Source organism: Microtus ochrogaster, chromosome 7, assembly GCF_000317375.1.
Source record: "Microtus ochrogaster isolate Prairie Vole_2 chromosome 7, MicOch1.0, whole genome shotgun sequence".
NCBI lineage: Eukaryota > Metazoa > Chordata > Mammalia > Rodentia > Cricetidae > Microtus > Microtus ochrogaster.
Window position 1 is genome coordinate 70,913,344 of NC_022014.1, and position 17,576 is coordinate 70,930,919.

Sequence of the window (17,576 nt, forward strand, 5' to 3'; positions counted from 1 at the left end):
AATAAGAGGCTAAAACTAATGGGTCAGGCAGTGATTAAAAAATACAGTTTCCGTGTAATTATTTCGGGTATAAAGCTAGCTGTACAGGCGCCCGGGTGCTGGGGACACAGCTCCGCCGCTCTAATAAAAAATCATTCCCACATCAGGAGCTAGGGTTCTCTCTACCCTGAACCCCCCAAGTTAAGCTGAATCTGCACTAATCCAATCACCAAATTGAGTCCTACGATCTTGTACTGCCCCAAATCCCCTGAGATAGCACTTTTTCTTCCCATAGATGGGTGTTCCCCTTTACTTCATGGATCTCCAGGTTCTCTTCCCCCGACACCATGATGTCTCAGAGAGGAACTGAGCTTGTCCTGAGTCGGGGACACATTCTTCAAGACTGGACCAGAGCCAAGACCTCTTTTCTAAGGTAATAAGCCCTGACCCCATCTCCACCCCGGGGCTGATCCCTCTCCTAACATGTGTGCGGCCACCATCCCACCAATCCCCATCCCCCATTCCTCCCCAACCTCTGTCTTTGGGGATACCCCTGTCCCTCAGCTTTGACTTAGAGGACACTGGCCACCTCTTCCAGAGATCTCAGAGGCCACATCCTGCTCTACAGTTCCTCACCATCAGTAGTAATTCCAGTGTCTGGCAATGCGTCTCCGGCATGGAGAAGAAACCATGAAACACAGCCGATTGGCTGCTGGCAAATCGGAGCCTGGGGGGCCGGCGGTCCCGGTCAGCCTCCAGTGTGTACGCCAGGGCTGCAGACAGACCGGGCAGTCAGTAGGTGGCCAGGTGAGCATCCCCCATCCCACCCCTCCCACCTGAGCACCCTGTGCCCAGAACTCACTAATGTTCCGCCTGTAGTTGGGGTTCCCAGCACTCTGGTTGTAGGCAAAGCACAGCTCCACCTGAACACTGTTGGGAGGACGCAGAGCAGGGCCTGGTCACAGTGGGAGGGACAGCCATGTCCTACTTTTCACTCTTGTGCTAGGCAAAGGGGACTCAGGACCCTTGTGGGGGGAAAGTCAGGAGCAAAACTGGGGCGTCTACAAAGCTGTGGTGACTTCACCGTTTCTAAAGGTCGCCGGTGGGGAAACTGAGGCCCAGTGAACAGGATTTGTCTGAGTTATTAGGCAACTGGTGGCCCAGCCCAGGTCTCGGGACCTCCGGATCTTACTTTTGTCCCCCATCCCCTGCTGTTCAGCTCACTGTCCCCTTTTGCTATCAAGCTGATATCCACAGAAACCCTCAGGTCCCTATGGTCTTTACTACTTTGGTCTTTACTACTTTCTTCTCAACTTTTTGTTTTGTTGGACACTTGAGGTACAGCATCCTGTGCTTAAAGCTTTTTTTAAAAAAATATTATTTCATTTAATTATCTCAAGAACTCTGTGAATTAGTCATTACCGTTTATATGTTATCTGAGACTCGGACTAATTATTTGCCCAGGGTGAGTCTCATTCCCCACACCCGTGCACCTAAGAGCATTCCTTTCCCCTTCCTCCCAGCCCTAACTCCTCGGAGTCCTCCCTGCTGGGGGACCAGCAATGAGTGGCTGGGCTTTGAGCCAGATGGTACGGAGCTCCAGTTCCTAACCCTGTGCTCACACATTAGCCCCTGCAAGGTACTCTGACTTAAAATGATATCGGAGAGGGGAGGTATTGCTGGCCCTAGACTCCAGCTGCTGATGCTGGGGTGTCAGGAGTGTCCAGAAAGGGCTTGGGGCCTGAAGCCTTGCTGGCCTGCCTAGACATAGAAGTGGGGAGGAAGAACTGGGGTGACAATCTCACCAGGAGGTCGGTGTACAAAGCGAGGGGTCCAACACAGCTGGCCTGGCCACCAAGGTCCTTTGAAGAATATTGATGACAGGTCGAGCTCTATATTAACAAGAAAGCGGGTTGAATTAGTATTTCCTGCTTACCCCAGGCCAGGGCTGGGGCTCAGTTTTCTGTGGATCACTGCAGGTGGGCAGGGCTGAGGCTCATACAGACAAGGACAGAGGAGGAGCATGCCCTACCCACAGACTCCTAGCTCACCGTAGCAGCACAATGTGGTCTGACAGGCTTCCCACTAGCAGGTCTGGATAGAAGTTTTCATCCACATCCATCTTCCCACTCAGAGAGTAGCCGAAGGTGGACAAGGCAGGCAGTCCGAGTTTCTCTCCGTGGATTATCTGAAGCCAGGAGGAAATGGAAGGGACTGGCTCAGAACCATGCTTGGAGGAGGAGGCCCTGGGTGATAGGGGTATCTGACTGGTGCATTCCTACCTGCTGGGGCTGCCTGAGGAGCCCCCCGGAGCTACTGTGGTAGATGTACACCGTGCCCAAGCCCTCAAATGGGGCTCCCACAGCAATGTCTGGGGAGGAAAGATAGGGCAGAGTCACCAGGCGTTCCAGGCTCCATAGCCCCTTCACTCTCTGCTGTAGACCACTGAGCCCAGTGTGGCAGTGACCTCACACCGGCAGAAGTATTCAGAGCAACAGGGAACTTCATAGCTTCAGAGCTCTGGTGGGAATGGAGGTTAGGGAAAGCGGAAAAAATCTTCCTCAAAGTCAGACAACAGATCAGTGCCTCAGACAGAGCTGTGTCCCACGTTCCCCAGCTTAATCCAGTTTCCCACTTCCCTTATTCCCCCATCAATCACTTCTCCAGACACCCTGGTTCTCCTAATGACATTTACTCTCAAGACCAGAAAAGAAGCCACTCCCCACTGGTAACTGCCAGCGCTCACAGCATCCATTCCACTTGAGCCTTACAAGAATGCTGAGGGGGTATCTGTTATTATTTATCCCTTTATAGATGAGCAGACAGAAATCCCAAGGCCACAGTGTCAGGAACATGGATTATAACAATACTACAATGCTCAGTACAGTGGACCTTCAAGTGTCAAGACTGTTAAAAAGCTAAGCAGTGTTTCCTCAAACTCGACGCATCTTATGATCCTAATCTTTGCCAGACTCATCTGCTACATTTGATCTGAGAAGGCCTACGTAACCATAAAGGAAGTCAGGGAGCATACGTGGACCCTAAGCTGAAAACACAGATCCTTGCTTCGGTGGGAAGTGCTTGCGCCTGTTGGCTGACCTTTCTCACATCCGCTTCTGCCTCTTAAGAAGCTTTGCCTTCCCTTTAGTTCTCAGCTGTGTTCTGGGAAGCTGAAGTTGTCAGAGAACTGATGTGTGGCGAGCTAAGTGCTCCCTCAGTAAACCGGCTCACTAAAGTGTCCTCCCCGTGACGTCTCCCCGGGTCTGACTGTATTGTTCTCCGGGTCCCACAGAGCACCTGCAAGGCAATGGCACTAACGTGCCCTCCTTGTCCCCATCTTTTCTCATCACTTCATATGGCAAATCTCTGATCCTACCACACCCCTCCAGAATCACCCTCCAAAGTGCCAAGCCTTCATATAGCATCCTTGTTCTAACCATTTCTCTGGATACCTCCCCACCCTACTCTCTCTGTGACCCAGATAGAAAAGCCCCATTTACTCTGCCTGGCTTTCAGAGCATCCGCTGGCCTGTCCCCAGTGTACACTTCAGTAGTGTATATTACATTGAAGTTCCTATGCTCAGGCTGATGCTATTTGTTCCTCTCTTCGGTGCAATCTCAGCCCAACCACTTATGGCCCACTCAGGCGAGCCTCTGCAGCAGCATCTGCACAGCCTCTCTAGCATCCCTTTGAGTTGTGAGTCCTGTCAAGCCTGGGATGCAATTGGTGCTCAGTCAGTGGGGGTGCTGAAGGAGGGGTACAGGCTCATACCCTGGAATCCATCCTGGTTGATATCACCAATGCTGGCTATAGAGATGCCAAAGCCAGAGCGACTAGGGCCGTTAAGCAGGAGGGAAGGTTGATCCGGGAAGGACGTGCCCGCCTGGTTCATGAAGACATAGACAGCACCCCCTACCTCCTCTTTCCGTTCGAAGTAGTAGGGAGCGCCCACCAGGAGGTCCTGCCACCTGCGCAGAAGAAAGGGAATGGGAGTGTGAGGTTGGCTCCTGCCTCCATCTAATGAGCATGATTTTGCTGGGGCCCTGCAACCGAGCAAATGACACACCGACCACAGGCCACGAAGAAAGCCCACAAGACCCATCAAACAGTAAACTCATGTTATGGAGAAATCATGCAGGCAGAGACCACAGCCGAAGAAGCTCCTACCCCATTGGCACCTTACGGATGATAGGCATGAAGGACAGGTACAGACAAGCAAGCATGGGTGTCATGCAAATGACATGCAGATGTCCAGACTCCCACAAAGTGTGATTGCAAGATGCTGCACACAGTGAATGTGTGATGTAAAGCTTCCTTCTCGGACCTAGCCTGCCACCCCCCCCCACCTTTCTCCCTGGTCCCAGAGGATGTCCCACGACCCTAGATTCTCACCCATCATTGTTCAGGTCTGCCAGAGCAATGGCGCTGCCAAAATAAGCGCCCACCTGCGTGCCCTCCAGCACCTGCCTCCTCCGCAGGTCTCCACCTGACTCTTGGCTCAGCAAGAAGACAGCGCCCATATGTTGGTGCCGTGGGGCACCTGTCACAACAGTGATGTCCTTGGGGTGGAGGATGGCGCTGCCTACCTGCACCGTGTACCCTGGGATGAAGAGGAGGTAGGTGTTCAGTCAAGGACCCAGTAAATGTTGTCCCCTTCTATGCTGGACCTATCCTCCCATAGTTGCCCATCCTCTATTAGCTCCTATTCCTCTGTGCCAGCTGAGCAAAAAAGTGGGCTCTGGGGGCAGGGTAGCCTCCCTCGCGTACTGGACTTTGAGCTTCACGACACAACCAACTTTGCATCTGGAAGCCTTGGACCAGAGTCTCCCATGCAGGTGGTACCCAAAGTAAGTGTGTGCTAATGAGCTAAATGCCACATCTTCACTGCAGTCTCACCCCACAGCACACCAGAGGTAAGAGGGCTAGTATGTTAGGGATCAACTTGCCTTCCCCCATCCTCCCAGTTTACCAATATAGAGGTTTCCTTGGTCCTCGGAGCCCTTGTAGCTATATTCAGATAAATCCCAGTCCTTCCGCTGAATCATGTAGCTGTTTCCTGCAGAAAGATCAGGGAAGAGGAGCAAACACTATGGGTCACTTACCTTTCCCCTCTACCATGCCCACCTCTGTGTACAACACAATGATCCCTTTCACATGTGAGCGCCACCACCTCTAAGTCACTGCCTTTGTTTGCTTGTTTGTTTCTTGAGACAAAGTTCTTCTGTGTAGCCCTGGCTGTCCTGGAATTTACTCTGTAAAGCAGGCTTACCTCAAACTCAGAGATCCGCCTGCCTCTGCCTCCCAAGTGCTGGGATTAAATTATGCACCACCACCACCTGGCCAATAAATCACTTCCTCTTTAAGAATTTTGTGATGAGGGAGGGGGCATGGTTGGAGAGATGGCTCAGTGGAGGAGAACACTGGCTGCTGCTCTTCCAGGAGACCAAGGTTCAATTCCCAGTACCCACGTGGTGGTACACAATGGTCTGGAACTCCAGTTCCAGGGGATCAGACAGGTCTTGAGCTCATGATCCCCAGGCCTCAGCCTCCCAAGTGTGGGCATGTACGTTACACCTGGCTTACGAGATCGTAGACGTGGGTGTTTTGTTGTCTGTACACCACCTGCAAGTAATGACTGCAGAGGCCAGAAGAGGGCATCAGGTCTCCTGGAACTGGAATTACAGACAGTTTCTAGCCACCTAGTAGGTGCTGAGCCGCCTCTCCAGCCTTTTAAGCAAATCTTGGGACAGTGAAAGCTTCTATGACCTCAGAAGGGCAGTCCTGTGTGTATTGACCTGAAGCATGGCTTCTCGCTTATGGTGAAGGAAAAGTGGGAGAGCAGAACATTTCATTCGACCCTGTTTGTTTTTAAGACGGTAAATAGTAAAATAAGGGGCTGGAGAGATGGTTCAGAGGTTAAGAGCCCTGGCTGCTCTTCCGGAGGTCCTGGGTTCAATTCCCAGCACCCTCGGTGACTCACAACTGTCTGTAATGAGATCAGATTCCTTCTGCGCTACTCATGAAGATGGAGCACTCATATACATAAAATACGAGAATAAATAAAACTCTTAAAAATCATTAAAAAATACTAAAGTAAATGTGGAAGGAGTCCTAAGACACTGTGGACGTTGGAAAATGGGATGAGGGAGGGTGGGGGAGAGGAGGGGCATTTTTAACTTTTTTCCCTTCTCAATTTGTGGTACTGAAGATTGAACTTAGACCCTCCCACAAGCCAAGCTAAATGCTCTGCCACTGAATTCGGCGCTGTCCTCCCCTTTTATCTTGAAACAGGGTCTTGCTAAGTTACCCATGCTGGGTCTGAACTCATTGTATATCCTAGGCAGGATTATGGCATCCTCCTGTCTCAGTCTACAAGTAGCCCGGACCACAGGGTAGTGCTACTTTTTTGCTGACCATTTTTGCTTTTAATTCTAACAAGTCCTAAACTGGGATTTTAGTGTTCGCACCAGAAGCGTGTTTGTAACAGTTTACCAGCTGATGTCAGACAGGCCACAGTCCAATCTAGGTTTCCTTATTTCTCTCTCTCTCTCTCTCTCTCTCTCTCTCTCTCTCTCTCTCTCTTCCTTCCTTCCTTCCTTCCTTCCTTCTTTGCTTTCTTCTTTGTTTTTATTTATTTGTTTGTTTGTTTGTTTCTAAGACAGGGTCTCACTATGTAGCTCTGGCCGTCTTGGAACTCTCTGTAGACCAGGCTAGCCTCAAACTCAGGGTTTTCACCCTGGAAGTGCAGCCTCTGCCTCCCGAGATTAAAGACGTGTCCCAGTGACTCAGTGGGGCTAGGTGTTTTCTGTTGCTCCTCCTTTTCCAAGCTCCCACCTTTCCAGTTGTAGGCACCAGGGGCACCGAAATACACGGTGTTCTGGGTGAAGCCACCGCTGGTACCCAGCTGGCACATGCCGGTCTGCAAGTAGTCGGTGTTGCTGTTACACATCTCGTTGTGGTAGGTCTGCCAGTCATCGCCGGGGTCTAGCTGTAAGTCGTTGCCACGCACATAACACTTGCCCACCATACGCCGCTGGTCTTCTGTGCCAGACCATAGCACCTGGGTGTAGCGATGGGCACAGACCTAGGGACCCACAAACACACACACACACAGCTTTAGCCAGGATCAGGGAACCCATGGCAAGCTACGTCTCTCACCCGGGGCACTCCTCGCTTGGTGAGTCGAGGGCCGAACAGGAACTCTGGCTTCTTTTTCTTCCCGTGGGGCTACTAAAACTTGTACCCCCTTTCCATTATTGAGAAATCAAGGGTCAGGAGCAGATCTGGAGAAGCTAGGAGCCATAAATTTGGGAGTAGCTTAGAGATCTTGGTGAAAGGAATTGGAGAAGGGTGAGGGAATGTGGGGCTTTGGCTCCTGGGTCTAAAAGGAGCTATTTTCAGAGAGATTAGGGGACTCGCTGCTCTTGTCCCCAGATGACCCTGTTGTTTAGTGAGAGGATCATTTAAAATAATAATAATAATAATAGCATTAGTAATAGCAATGAACAGTTATCGAGTACTTACTATATGCCAAGCACAAGTGCAAGCTCTTCTCATATAGTAACTTTTAAATTCATTTTTATCTGATTTTTTGTGTATAGGTGTTTGTATGTCTGCACCATGTGCATGTTTGGTGCCTGCAGAAGCCTGAACAGGGCCTCAGATCCCCTGGAACTGGAGTTACACACTGTAGTGAGCTGCCATGTGGGTGCTGGGAATTGAACCCCACTCCTCTGGAAGAGCAGCTAGCACTAGTAACTGCCAAGCCATCTCTCCAGCTCTTATATCATATACAGTTACTGGGAAATTCAGTGGAACAGTACAGTAAATTTAGGGCTTAGCGTTTTCAAGGTCCTGGGTTTGATCCCAACAAAGCCAAAACAAACAAATTAAAAAAAAAAAACCCAAGCTATAAGTTAAAAAAGGACTCTGAGCCAGTCATGGTGGCACCCACCTTGAATCCCAGCACCAGAGAGACAGAGACAGAAGCAGGTGATCTCTGAGTTTGAAACCAACTTGGTCCTTAGAGTGAATTCCAGGCAGCCAGGGCTAATAGTGAAAGCCAGTTTCCAGGGGGTAAAAGTGTTCTGGATTAGCCTTTGGGCTACACACTATCTAGGAAGAGGTGGCATCTTGTTTATTTGCCTTCTCTGTCCCGTCACAGGCGCTAGCCATTCACAGGAGCTCATCCTTAGGCACTGCTGAATTTCTGGTGCTCAGAACACAGTCGGCGCTAACTAAACATTTGCTGACTAGTGAAGGTGGGTAAGGAGCTAATCCTAGAGTCTACAATCGCTTAAACAAACTTCTAGACTCACGCCTACAAACAACAGGGGGTACAGAAGGGTGGTCTGGGAAACTGAACTGCCAACCTCTATCTTACGAGGGTGTTCAAAGGGCAGAAATCACAGCAGCAATAGCTATAGGAGTGGTGACTGCCCACAGGTGGCTCAGAGAACTTTCTGGAGTGATGTAAACACGTTCTGTTTCATGGGTGTTACTGTGGTCAGAGCTCGTAAAAATTACTATCTGCCCTTTTCACTCTATGTAAAGTTTATATAAACCTAAGTAATGTCAGCCTGGGACACAGAAATTCAGATCCCCAAGGGCTGACATTAAAGAATTGTCACCAACAGAAGGTGACAATTGATAGTAGGGAGGGGCACTCAAATCAGTGCCAGGGTGAGCCAGGGTCACCAGGGCTGTGCTCCTTCCGGCAGCCAGCCTCCCAGGAAGGAGTGCCTGCCAGCACCCAGTTGCCTAGGGCGCTCTCTGCCCTTTCCTTCTCCGCATTCTCTCTGCTCTTTCCCACAAGTAGTGAGCATCCATGCAGGTCACACAGTACCCACCCCATGCCCAGCCTTGGGAGAGCACCAAACAACCCTCTCCCCATAGTGCAGGAATCAGGGAACACACAGGCCCGTGAAGATATGAGGCTATAGAAATAGACATTTGCAAAGGCCCCAGCCATGCACAGAGGGTCCCCTACCACCCTCTGCTGTCCTCCTGGCTCTGGAAAGATGATCCTAAGTGTTCACTTACCAGGACTCTACCTGCGGGGCCCTGGCTGGCCACCGTCACCCCAAGCCACATGTCCTCAATAATGTGATGGTCAGGGTCACCTGCAGGAAAGGGAGGGCTCATGAACTAGGGTCCCTCATTCCATTATCCAGTACCCAAAGTCTCCCAGGGGCAGCCCTCCCTCCTCCCTATGTCCTGCCTGTCACTGCTCTGAGCTCACACTATATGACTTCCTGTTTCTTCTGCTCCTCTTCCCAGATGATCAAGAAGCAGGCCTGCTTTGCTTTGTCTGTTTTTGAGTCAGGGTCTCCATATACATCTTGGGCTAGTCTGAAACGCACTAATGTAGCCCAGACTGACCTTGTTCTTGCTGGCCTTCTGCCTCAGCCTCAAGTGTCAGAATAATAGGCATGAGCCACCCTGCCTTGCTAACAGGCTAGCCTTGTGGTCTCCTCTTTGGGCTCCCTTTGCCAGGCTCCTGACTTAGCTCCTCTCACTTTTCTCTGAGATGTCCATCCGTTCACAATCGTTCTTGAGGGCGGTGAGGGGGCACAGGTACACGGCGCCAGTCCGGTTGGTGTAGCCATCAGCTACGGCGAGGTCCCGGGGAGCACCAGCCAGAAGCCTGGGAAAGGGAGGCAGATGGGCCAGACTTTTTAAGCCTCCCTCCAGCCAACTTGCAAATCCACACTCAGTAAGCATGGGCTCCATACCATGTTCTGGGGATAAGACATTAATTAACCTCAGCCCTGTCTTCCAGGAGAGTCTGTCACGGGGAAGGCGGGCCAGGAAACACACACGCGGTAAGCATCTCACAAAGACAGCATGGAGGTCTGTACACGAGGTGCCCTGGCCTGAGTGTGAGGACAATGGCTCAGAGTCACCCAGTGAAGAAGGGAGGAAGGGCACCCGAGACAAGGATACAATATGTGCTACGGCCAGGAAGCATGAGCAAGCCAGTGATTCAGACACCAGCCCTCTGTACAACCAGAACAAGGGAAGCCGTGACAAAGGCCTTAGAGGAACCACAGAGGGACCCCAGGCAAGGCAGTGACAGAGTCAGATATGTTTTTTTTTGTTTTTTGGTTTTTTTTTTTTTTTTTTGTTTTTTTGAGACAGGGTTTCTCTGTAGCTTTGGAGCCTGCCTGGAACTAGCTCTTGTAGACCAGGCTGACCTCGAACTCATAGAGATCCATCTGCCTCTTCCTCCCGAGTGCTGGAATTAAAGGTGTGTGCTACCACCATCCAGTGTGGTTTGGTTCTTTCCTTCTCCTCCAGAGACAGGGTTTCGTAGAGCTGAGGCTAGGACACTCCCTGTTCAAAGATGACCTTGAGCTTCTGATTTTCCCCACCCCCACCCCCCACCTCCACCTTTCAAATGACCAGGTTTGTACCACGTTGGTTAGTTTTATGTAGTGCTAGGAATTTAACCCAAGGCTTTCAGAACGCTAGGTAAGCGGTCTACCAGCCAAAGGACATTCCCAGCCCCAGATCTGAGTCTGTGAAGGAATCCTGTGGCCTCAGAGGTAAAGGAAGATGTAAAAAAAATGGTAGCTCCGGGTTCAAGTCCTGGGGACAGCAGAAAAGGCAGAAGAGAGACTCTGTAAGGATGGGTGAGTTGTTGGAGGCCTGGGTCTCCCCTCCTGAAACTGTTGAGCATCCAGCTCTAAGAGGCACAGGTTTCTAAGTGAGCTGGGTGATGCCTCCATTTGCCCCAGACCCACCTTGAGACAAGCACACAGGTGTGGGGTGTGGGGCTGGATACTAACTAATGTGGCCCAAGAGCAGAGGTCCAGTGGCTGAGAGTGGACAAGAGCTACCACCTTGTCCCCAGAATCCATCTTTAGGGACACCAAGAAATTCCCACAAGGGGCCTAGAACCCTGGAAGCCCTGCCCTCAACAAACTTCAGCAGAGCAGACAGGAGATCGGCCCTGAAATCCTATCTCAGGCATTTGGGAAAGAAGATCCTTCTTACACTGTCTCCCGGTAGCCTTTTAATATTCTGATTAGAACCTGCCTTCTGTCACCTTCCTGCCAACTCAGCCTCCTGGGTGGCAGAGCCTCCCAGGTGCCCCTCTGTTTAGCCCAGCAACACCGTGGCCCTGAGGCTCCCAGGCTCCAGGTCTCTTGCCAGCCTGGCAGTGCTGAGCAAAGGCTGCGCGTGCAGCCTTGCTTAGGACCTGGGAGCGAGGGCAGCAGGGAGCAGGCAGGGCAGGGCCCGGGCATGCTGGGGCCTGGGGTGCCTCCGCCTACTGGGAGTCAGGAATGCATTGCCTGGAGGTTCTAGGAAAGGGGTGGACCTTTGCCTGCACCTCACAGCTGCAGCTCAGACATCACCCTCCCTGGCTGTGGGGCAGAGGCAAAGCTTCTCCAGCATCCCGAGCGCCCTAGGGAGGGGTCAGGGAGCAGATATAACAGCCAGGCCATCAGCCAACTTACGTTCAGGCTAGGGAGGGTACCTGCCTGACCACCTTGGCTCAACACAGGCACACACCCAACCCCCAGGCATGCTTGACAAATGAGAGAAAGAAGCTGGGGCCTGTGGGAACAGCTCAACCTGGGAGCTAGGCACCCGTTCCTAAGACGAGCGCTGTGGCAAGAGTCTTGAGTGTCTGATCTGTAAAATGGGAAGCCCAGCTGACACCCCTACTCCAGGGTTTGGGGGAAACAAATGGGCTCTCTGAGAAGGCATGGTTGGTGTGAGCACTGTCGCTCTGGTTTTTTCATGGTACCAGGACTGGCCCTAACTTGACTCCAGACTCTCTCTGGGGACTCAGGAATTCCAATACCGCAGGTTAGGGAACCTGAAGCAGAGAGAAAAGGACAGACTACTTCATTGTTTGGAAGGAGGAAGGGGTGAATAGAAGTAGAACTTTCACATCCTGGGGATAGCAGCAGCCACTGGGGGAGGAGAGGGAGAGGCTGGCATCCGCTCATCTGAAAAGGAGGCTCAGACTTGGCTGGCAGTGAGGTCTGCTCCAAGGAGCTTGAAGAGCTGGAAGCCTCAGTGGGTGGACAGGGGACCTGGGGAGCATGCAATGTAGTGGACGCACCGCCCTCCCGGCTGCCACTGTCCTGCCCAACTCATCTCGCAGGAGGGCACTGAAGAGCAGGGTCTGCATGCCTCCTGAATCTGTCTCAAGGAGAGACCGAGGGACCCCTCCTCTTATCTGCGGGAGGTATGGAATGGGCAGAGGCAAACACAAACTATGGCTGGGTTAGAATAAGACTCAGTACAATCTTCACATTCCTGTCCTTGTCTGGTGCCAGCCTTGTGCCCACTGATGGGGACTGGGAAGGGGCCAATTCCCTAATCCCTAGGCTCCGCCCTCCTGAGAGATTCCACTGGGAGCTCCCCCACATCCCCTGGAGTATTTTTAGCTCCTACTTGGCCCGCTCAGAGGCCCTTTAAGGCCCTCTGGCTCCCAGCCCAGAATGCAGTGGTCTACAACCAGAGGCCTGCATATGGATGGAGGGAGGGGTTCAGAGGATAGGGTCCACCTTCCTCCTACCACAGCCAGTATAGGGAAGGTCGGGGTTGGGAATCCCAAGGCTGGGACAGATCTTACCGGTATGTGAAGCGAAATGTAAAGTACTACGTATAAATAAATAGCAGTTTATTTATACTCTATATCAATAGAGTCCTGTTGGGTCCAGGTAAAAAATGAAAATCTAAAAGCTGACCTCTCCCAGATCACCACTGAACCCAGCCCCCATCCACAGACAGAAGGGGCAAAGGCAAGTGGGGATGCCTAGCTCTCAGGAGATAGGAGCTCCCTCTCCTGGAGCCAAGCTGGGCAGTGGGGAGTGGACAGCACCCCTGGACGCAGATGGGTGAGTGAAATGAAGATCAAGGGCTCTCAACAGCGGCCTCCTCATCCTTTCATTTGGCTCCAACTAGAAAGCCCCACCCTGAGCTCCCAGTGCATGGAGTGGGACTCTTCACCCCGACTAGCCCTCAATACCTTCATTCCTCCCAAGCAGTTCAAAGCTAATGGAATAACTGAACAGAAGATGGCAGGATCTGAAAAGGCTGGGGAATGGCGCTCAAGAGAGTTCAGGGCACCAGGCTGGCTCACCCCAAAGAGGAAGAGGCTCTCGGGACTCCGGGGGTGGACTGATGCTCACAAAAAAATCTATTCGATTCAACTTCAGTTCAGGAAGGTGTGTGGTGGCTTCTATGGGAAGATTTCAGGGAACCCCCAGGCCTTCTTTGGGGTCGTGGTTGCTGTTCCCCTAGGCCAGGCGTAGGGGCAGGAGGGAAGGCAATAGCCACTCCAGCCTGAGCTGGGGGAGGTCAGTTCCTGGATGCCAGCTCTATGCCCCGCTGCCTGATTTAGCCACCTCCCCAGAGGCTCCTCGATGGCGGCTGAAAACTGCAGCCCTCACCATCTTCCCCAACCCCTCCTCATGCTGCCTACCCAGCTCCCCTCCCCTGGTGACTCAGCCCTAGAACCAGAGCAACAAGCTGGAGGGAAGAGAGAATGAGAGAGATGAAAGAGTGAGGGCTGTAAATGAAAGAGAACAAGACTGATTTTCTTCTTTCTCCTCTTTCCCTGACTTTTCAGTAGGTGTTCCATATGTATGGCATTCTTTGATTTACTGCAATGGACTTTTCCTTCCTTTTTTTTTTTTTTGAGACAGAATCTTACTATGTAGCCTAGACATCCAGCAAACTGCCAATCCTGCCTTTCTCTGAGTCCTGGCATGACAGGTGTATGCCACCCCACGGGATATCAATCCTTCTTGCTACTTTCTTTTCTGCAAGATCAATCCTCCTCCTCCTCCTGCCCATTTCAAAGCCTTTTGGCCTAGAATGGACACTGGAGAAAGCCAGCAGAGAAGGATAAACCACATGTAGGCCTTGTTCCCACAGCCACAGCTGCTGTGCCATTTCTGCTGGCACGAGCCATAAGGGCTGCCAGGAACCCGCCCTGCCCAGGGAGCATGTTTCAAGAGAGCCCAGCAGGTAAGCCAGGTCCCTGCCTACCTCAGGCATGACCTCATTTCCAGGAGTCGCTCCCTCCCAGGTTTCCCAGACACCCTCATTTACAACAGCAAAAGGGAGAGGGGGCTCAGAGGAAACAGCCAATTAGGTCAGGTCAGAAAAAGAGGGAAGAGCAGAGTAGGTGCAGGGAGGCCTAGGGACCACCTCTCAGATGATCTGCTCTTCTCCCTCTAAGGGGACTTTATGAAACATCAAAAAGCTCAAGGTGAAGCCAGGTGGTGGCGGCACACGCCTTTAATCCCAGCACTCGGGAGACAGAGGCAGGTGGATCTCTGTGAGTTCGAGACCAGCCTGGTCTACAAAGCGAGTTCTAAGACAGCCTGAGCCACAAAAGAGAGACCATGTCTCAAATAAGCCCAAAGCGAGTGCTCTGCCCGGATTCCCACTATCATATACTAAGTGCTGCAAGCATGGGCTATGGGGGTTATAGAGGTGAAGGTTGTAGCAACAAAGAAAGTGTATCTTGGATTTTTACACAGAAGCTATGCTCTCCCTTCCCCGGTCCACCAGGGACAAAGTACAAATCCATGATTGTGCATATACTCTCAGAAGCCCCTGAACAGCTGGCAGACCCCAGAGGAAGAACCATGAGCCACCCTTGCTCTTCCAAGGGGACTCGATGCTGACAGAACCTGAGGCTTCAGTTTGACAGATTAGTCCCCTAGAACACTTGGGCAGCTGCTCACATCTGGCTACACAGCTGGCTGTAGTGAATCCCAGCTGCTGCTAAACCCAAAGGGCTGGAGAGCTGAACTCAGTCAGAAGGACAGAGCTAAGGTACAGAAGCAGCTCTAGGCAAGGCAGAGAAGACCCATCTGGCCAGAACCACCTGCCCTGGGAGCCCCATCAGTTCCAGCACTCTCCCCAGCTGCCTGGAGAGGAAAGCAGAAGTCTTTCACTTGGCCAGCTTGGGCAGGACCCACGGGAGGGAGAGGTTCAGCTCCATCCCAGTCTCAGCCCCTGAGCCTCTAGTGTGCGCTGGAGAGCTGGACCAGCAGGGACCGTTCTAGACATGCTACCTCATTAAAGCATCACTAGCATTGAAAACGAAGGCTCAGGTGTTAGAGACAGAGCCAAGGCAAGACAACAGGAGCAGGAACAGGCAGCTTCTCCCTTTACAATGTCAAGGTAGGAGGCCAGCAGAGATAGGAAGGAGGAAGGAGCATACAGATCCAGGTACAACCTCATCCTGCCTGAAACTGGCCCCTGGGAAGGAAATATCTTCCTCAAAGCCACAGAATGGGGCTGGAGGGGGGAACTGCAGAATTGTGTTTTGCTCTTTCCAGGGCTCTTCTCCTGTGTACGGTCAGACCGTACCCCTTCAGCTTCAGAACATAGGAAACTATGTTCTTGTCTAGGACAGGGGAGGACAAGGCACTGTCAGAGAGCCTCAGCAAGGCAGAGGGGTTAAATCTGCCTGGCCAGGTCAGGAAGGGTGTGGTGGCTCTACCTTCTGCAGGGGCCAGGTAGGGTAGAGGCTAAGTCCAGGTGGGCAGTACCGATCAGGGGCTGGGCCGGCAGGGCAGAGGCAGACTGAAGTGAGCTGGACTTTGAACATTCCAAACTTCCTCAAGTTTTTACACGCCGCAGCCAGAGCCGAGAGTGGTTTCAACACTCTTACCTTGACCGTGTCTTTTAATTTAGTAAGTGTCAGAGGCCAGGTAGGAGTAAATGCCTGGCAGGCCACCTGACTCAAAGAGGTAGAAGGGGTCTGTGTAATCGTCACTGTCTTCCCCTGGGCAGCCTCACCTCCTCTGTGCTCCCCCACCCCCTCAGCACACAGAACCCAAGTAGGGAAGCCTGGACATGACCCGTTGGATTGAGTGTACCAGTGGAGGAGCAGGTGACTGGACACAATCTCCTCCCCTCCTCCACCCCACTCCACTCGGCTCTTCCCGCTTCTCGCAGCTGTTGCAAAGGAGAGGCAAAGAAAGAGAAAACACCATTTCCTTCTTCAAACCAAAACAAACACACTCAGGGCTGCTGATTCAACATGAATCTGTGGAATGCAGGGAAATGTCTGGTGGGAGTACCCCACCGCTTCCGGGTGGGCTCTGGCCTCTGAGGCTCAAGACAGCGCCTCCTCTGTCTCCTACTGTCTGTTCCTCTAGGGGTCAGAGGGAGTCTCTGGACAGCTCCAAATGCCCAGCTACTTCATCACCTCACCCTGCAATGCCAAGCCCTTGAGAAGCGGTCCAGCCTGGTTCTGCAGAGGGCGTGGCTGCTGTGGCCACAGACTAAATGAAAGATGTAATGGGGGCTTAAACGCATAGATCTCGGATTCTCCCCAGGCGGAGGGGACGAGGGGTGTGATATGTGTTTATTGTACAGGGTTCTCCCAGCCCGGGAAAGAAACTAATGTTAAGTACTGGATTCTCGAGGTACTGGACAACAGAGACCCAACTTCTGCTCTCCGAAGAGGTCTGAAGCGTGGAGCGGCCGCGTCTAGACAGGTTCTAACCAGGTCAGCACTTGCTGTGATTACTGCCCCCAATCCTCCACTTCCCGCCAAGCCCCACACCAGCCCCCTTAATACTGGCTCACAAGGAAAGGCCAGCAGCAGCAGACCTGGAAGTCAGTGGGCCCAGGGCTCCAACTCAGCTTAGGTCAGGCATCAGCGCACATACCCTCGGTCACACCCCGTCTCGCCGCCGCCAGGCTGACTTACAGGTAGCGCTGCTGTCGCTCGGTTTGCCGATGGAGGGCGACCGAGTAGCCGAAAAGGCTACCCGGGTTCACCGCCTCCTTCACCACCAGGAATCGGGTGTCCAGGTTGAAAGCGAAGGCGACCCGGCTGCTAGCCGCCACCATCAAGGCCAGGGCGCCCAGCATCCAGCCAGAGTCGCGGGGCGCGCGGCGGGAGCTGGGGCCCATGGCTGCGAGCGTGAGCCGGGCCGGGCGAAAACACAAGAGCGCTCAACACTGGGGGTGGTGAACGGTTCACCTGCTCCAGGCGCCGCCAGAGGACACCCGAGCCCGCAGCGCCACTGCGCTCGGAGTCCTAGGCAATTTCTTGCCCTAGTCCAGCCAGCTTCACGTCTGCTCCGGGGTGGCGCTTCTCCAATCCTCTCCAGGTCCGTGGATCTACTCTCCCGCTGGCTGGGTGGACAGGTCACCGTGCCCGACTTTGGGCACCCAGCACCCTAGATGGTCCCGGCCGCGCCCCCTTGGTGGTGTTAGCTCTTTGGATCCCAGCTAGGTGGAGGATCTGAAAAGGCAAACCCTCGACCGCCAAGAGGGCAGGAGGGAGGGATTCTCTCCAGCGCGTGCCCCGCCTCTCCACTGCCCAGCCCTGCACCTCCCCACCTTGCGAGCCCAGCCCGAGCTCCGCTTTCCTTCCGGGGAAAGAGAAAAGGTCCCCGCTCGGCCGCCGCCTCTTAAAGGGGCAGCGCCGCCCCTCCCTCTCCATCATTCCTACCCTGACTCCGCCCTCTCTCTCAGACACCTGTCGGGAACCCTTAAAGCCTGGATTTCCCCTCCCAGCGGCTTGCTTCTCCCTGGAAGCGTCGCCCTCAGCGCAAGACGGATTGAACGGGCGGGGCCGGAGGTGGGTTTTGCCTGGCGT

The 17,576-nt window shown here is 52.9% G+C and overlaps 1 protein-coding gene across 2 annotated transcripts in view; it reads right to left on the bottom strand.

Annotated features, from left to right (window-relative positions):
- Positions 1-17,356, bottom strand: part of Itga3 (integrin subunit alpha 3) — a 31,116-nt gene extending 13,760 nt beyond the window's left edge. For both annotated transcript variants that reach the window (XM_005350607.2, XM_005350608.3), the window contains exons 1-12: positions 16,680-17,356; positions 9,499-9,626; positions 9,023-9,102; positions 6,815-7,064; positions 4,950-5,036; positions 4,373-4,580; positions 3,752-3,948; positions 2,262-2,350; positions 2,031-2,167; positions 1,785-1,871; positions 842-909; positions 616-752 (exon numbers count right to left, since the gene is read on the bottom strand). In XM_005350607.2, the coding sequence (XP_005350664.1) occupies positions 616-752; positions 842-909; positions 1,785-1,871; positions 2,031-2,167; positions 2,262-2,350; positions 3,752-3,948; positions 4,373-4,580; positions 4,950-5,036; positions 6,815-7,064; positions 9,023-9,102; positions 9,499-9,626; positions 16,680-16,885 (1,674 nt within the window). In that variant the 5' untranslated portion in view covers positions 16,886-17,356. The remainder of the gene's footprint in view (positions 1-615; positions 753-841; positions 910-1,784; positions 1,872-2,030; positions 2,168-2,261; positions 2,351-3,751; positions 3,949-4,372; positions 4,581-4,949; positions 5,037-6,814; positions 7,065-9,022; positions 9,103-9,498; positions 9,627-16,679) is intronic.
- Positions 17,357-17,576: the final 220 nt, after the last annotated feature.